Source organism: Meleagris gallopavo, chromosome 14 (genome assembly GCF_000146605.3).
Source record: "Meleagris gallopavo isolate NT-WF06-2002-E0010 breed Aviagen turkey brand Nicholas breeding stock chromosome 14, Turkey_5.1, whole genome shotgun sequence".
Lineage (NCBI taxonomy): Eukaryota > Metazoa > Chordata > Aves > Galliformes > Phasianidae > Meleagris > Meleagris gallopavo.
The window spans coordinates 10,612,793-10,617,063 of NC_015024.2; the positions used below are offsets into that span (position 1 = coordinate 10,612,793).

A 4,271-nucleotide genomic window follows, 5' to 3' on the forward strand; every position below is an offset into this window, starting at 1 on the left:
AAAGCACAACAAAAATCCGAACTAACAAAAAACACCTTTAAAAAAAGAAGCTCCCAACCAGAGAACCCAAACAGATGAACCCTACAGAATTAGCTGGATGGTGCCTGGAAACTGCAGAATGAGTGTGCAGCCCCATGCAGCAAAAGTCTGAAGAGTTTTCTCTGGACTTGGCAATATAATAAATAATCAGGAGCCTCCTAAGTCCAATACATATGCTCCAAAATGAATATGCAATGAAAGGTTTGTGGTCCATAGGCCATTTGTGGTGCAACCTTCCATCACCTGCTGTGGCTTTTCAACAGCTAACGGCAAGCTTTAAGCATCAGAGCCTCTCTCTTCTGGTTCTGTGCATGAAATATTATGACTTTGACTCAATAACTCTACTTGTGCCTGTCTGTGCATCGGCTCCCTTTGGCTTTTTCAACTGTGTGGGCTTCCGAAAGAGTTAAATCCCAGGGATGGGCCTAGTGAGGCCGTTGCAAGATGGCGGCCTTGATGGGCAGCCATGCTCCTCTGAGCCTAGTCAGATGAAGCCAACTCCTGAGGCACCGAGTGCACTGTGGGGGGTTAGCCCACAAGTCAGTCGCTATGACAGAAAGGACTTTTTGTGCCAATAACCAGCCTTATGTAGTGGTAATGATAAGAAAGGGACCATCTTATTGTAGTCACTTTGCGACAAATACTACCACAATTCATTACTTTCCATCAGTGCCTCATCCTATGGAGGAATCACCACTGCCCATCTACATTGAGGAGGGGACAGAAGTCCCGATTGGTGAGTGCAGTTGGGATGGGATCTTTTTGAGGGGGGTTGTAATGGTACTTGGGGTTTATATTCCTCACGTTTGTGTGTACCCATTTGTCTTTGAAAAATTCTAAGGCCTGTTGCAAATGTTTTGTTTTTATTTTCTCAATGCAAGTGTATTTTAGAGCTCCTGAGAATTGATAAATACGACAAAGTGTTCGTTCCCATCCAATCATAAGACAAAGCATGTAATTTAAGCAGCAACTTCCATGCAGATGTTTTAACACAACGCTGGGGATGGCCACAAATATCGGAAAAGGTGGTGTCCACGTCAGCCTTTGACCTCAGCATTGAGATATTCAGAATATTTCAGAATATTCTGCCAGTTGGGTCAGCAGTTTTTGTCTTGCTCACACTGTCCTGCTGCAGACTGATATTGCATATCCTGCTGAAAAACCAGGAGAAGAGTTAGAGAGGTTTGCCATTACCTGTGCTGCACATCAGAGTGCTGCATACCCCCATGTCTGAGCTCTGCTGCAGATGTATCATCACTACATCTATACCTAGGTTCAGTTTGTTCTCGTTTTATTTTGTGGTGTTAGTAGATTTTTTGTTTATTTCTTTGATGTTTGTTGGTTTTGTTTGTTTGTTTGTTTTCAAATAGAAAAAAGCAGTCTTTCATATAATCCATTAAGAAAGATACTAAAAGATCAGTAAGTTGGTCTGTGGTGATCTGTTTGGACTATAGAAGGCCGAGACTACATCATTTCCCAGAGCCACTTATTCTTGGATGCATTCAGTAAGTGTGCCTTGGCTACCACTTGCAGAATCTGTTCTGTTGAGCAGTTGTGTCTCTTCAAATAACTCTTTCTTACTGTACGTCCTGAATGTTTCCATCCCTACACTTAAGCAATTGCTCCTTGTCCTACTATCTTTTGAGCTAGATTAATTATGTGCCTCTACACATAGTACTTTGAAGGTATTTATAGGTGGATTGTAGCCCAGGAGTCTTCTTATTTATAGACCATATTAATTTATCTCTCTTACTCTCTTCTTAGATCACTTTTTGTTGTCCTTACTTGTATTTTCTTTACTTTTTCTATCTCCTTGGTAATCTGTCGAGGCTGAACAGTTCACACTATATATCCAGTGCTGTTGTTTTGACATGGCAGCATGCTTTAGATTTCTGTATCACCCCTTCATATGTACAGATCCAAAAATAGCCTAGCTTTGCCCCTTCTCCTGCATCATTCAGAAGCACCACATATAGAAACTGAATTACATGGCTAATCTTACCTGCAGTCACCTTTAGGTCTTTCTTGGGTTCACAGCAATGTCACTGCTCTCCTGAGATGTAGGGCTTTTTATTAGCAGCAAAGCCCCATCCCATTTCATGCCACTTGGTTATTTTACCTCAGGTTGATTTAAGACAGTATGCCTACATATTGATATTAATGCTCTGGGATTTTTTCATTTTAAAAAGAAGTTGTTTCTGTTCTATGATCTACAGAGCAAAGAAATACTAACAATTTTGTAATTTGATAGTTATCACATCTGTCTTCTGCAGATTACCCTAGGATCCTTTTCCATTACAGCTCTATCATTCCTGTTTGCATACTTTCCCCTAGTTTTTTCTTCTAGTTATAAAAATTCATAAAGTAAAAACGGACAGGTCTAGCTCTCTCCTTTCCTTCATGTTGTATGTTTTCTTCTTGTTAAATAGCTGAGATGTTGTTGCTGTGTTCTTTCTGTGTATGGTATGATGTGGCCTTTCCACATCACAATTAACTTTTTTTCACCTCCTCTGGGATTGCAGTCAGCTGAACAATATCTGTTCCCTCTGGTAGAACCATCTGGTAGAACCCCTATGGTTGAACCATGAAGCTAAGTTCTGCCCTGGACCATGATATTGTCAGCTTGTCAGCCCCACTGCAATGAGGAAATGTAGATTGCTGAGGTGTTGGTGTCTGCACAAGGAAAAAACAATAAGGCTGATGAATGACAAAACCAACCAACCCAAAACCAAACAAACAAACAAAAACAAACAAACAAAAAAAACCCTGAAAAACATCCCTGAGAGTGGAAAGCTTTTAAGAGGATGTTTATTCAGTGTTTCCTTGAAGGAAATTTGTTGGTTCAGGATCTGTGATGCAGCAATAGCTGTGAAGTGCCCAGATTGGGTTGGGAGGTGCATCATTTCTATCTTAAATACGTATCTGGACTGTCAACAGTGCAAGTTGTAGTTGAGGGAGAATGATTGGAAAAAATAAATGATGCAGAAATGAGAGGAAACCACAAGCTCTGGGTTTGGAGTTTGAACACCTGGCATGGGTCAGGGCTTTTATAATAGTTGCATGCAGTATAAATGGTCAAGCTAGGAAGTCAGCTGCAGAAATCTGCTCTGGCTTTGGGTCTCAGTTCTGGTCCCCCTTTCCGTTCAGCTTGCTGGAATGATCCAGGTTCAGGGTATCTGCTCACACCTGTGTAGATCAGAATAGGACCTAAAAGAAGCCATTCCCGAGTTCAGGCTGCAGAAAAAGAACACACAGAGCAGTTGTTAAAACTATTCGGCACAATTGTCACTTACTTTTAAAGCATTTGTTTGGAGAACTTAGATCATTTCCTCATCTAAAACACAATTTGGATAGTATACAACATGCTATGCTATGCTGTCCCAAGCCTGACCAATAGTTGTAGAGCGCTTCGTAACTTCTGTATTTATGAAAAAAATGGAGAAATCAGTTCTTTCAGAGTCTAAATTTAACAACCCTATTTATTTCAAGCAATTTAAAAAGGAACATAAATCTCACTTGTTTATTACAGCTGCTTCATGAAAACAGCAGCCAAAAATAATAGTTTATAATGAAAATCCAGCTAACGCTATCATGAAATAACCAACAAAATATCTGCTATATGGGATCTGGCCAAAGGCAGCATTTCATTCTCTGGAAGGAGGGTGTTTGCATTGAGGAGAAGGTGGTTATTACCTTAATGCTTTTTTTATCTCCTTGTGTGAAATGAAGGTATCAGCATCTCAGCATAGATGAATAAGTCTTCCGACTGGAAGAAGGTCTGAGCTCTGCACACTTTCTGCATACTTTTAGCAGTTTCTCAAGTACATTCCTAGAGGAAAGTAGGTAAGCTAGGTGCAAACAAACATCCCACTAAAAGATAAGTTAAGCAATTCAGAAGATTGTAGGTGAAGGAATAGGCAGAGCAGACTGTTGTTCATCATGGCTGGTCAACAGTGGGAAATGGTTACAAACTAGAAGAGGAGAGGTTTATAAGGACTGGCTATAAGGAAGAAGGTTTTTACCGTTAGGCCAGTGAGGCACTGGCACAGGCTGCCCAGAGAGATGGTGGTGCCCCATCCCTGGAGACAGCCAAGGTCAGGCTGGATGGGCTCTGAGCACCTCATGGAGCTGTGGGTGTCCCTGTTCATTGCAGGGGGTTGGACCAGATGGCCTTTAAGGGTACCTTTCAACTCAAACCATTCTATGGTTCTTAGGTTCTATGGTTTATAAAG

General features: G+C 41.1%; 1 protein-coding gene across 11 annotated transcripts in view; it reads left to right on the forward strand.

The window, feature by feature from the left end:
• The window catches only part of SLC6A6 (solute carrier family 6 member 6), a 47,773-nt gene that overhangs the window by 6,034 nt on the left and 37,468 nt on the right, over positions 1 to 4,271 (forward strand). For 5 of the 11 annotated variants that reach the window (XM_010718558.3, XM_031555577.1, XM_010718559.3 and 2 more), the window contains one exon: positions 710 to 775. The exons of 3 other annotated variants lie outside the window; for them this stretch is intronic. In XM_010718558.3, coding sequence (XP_010716860.1) covers positions 710 to 775 — 66 coding nt within the window. Of the gene's footprint in view, positions 1 to 709; positions 776 to 1,409; positions 1,545 to 4,271 lie in introns of those variants that run through there. 3 more of the 11 variants (XM_019620137.2, XM_010718566.3, XM_010718564.3) reach the window with 2 other exon arrangements.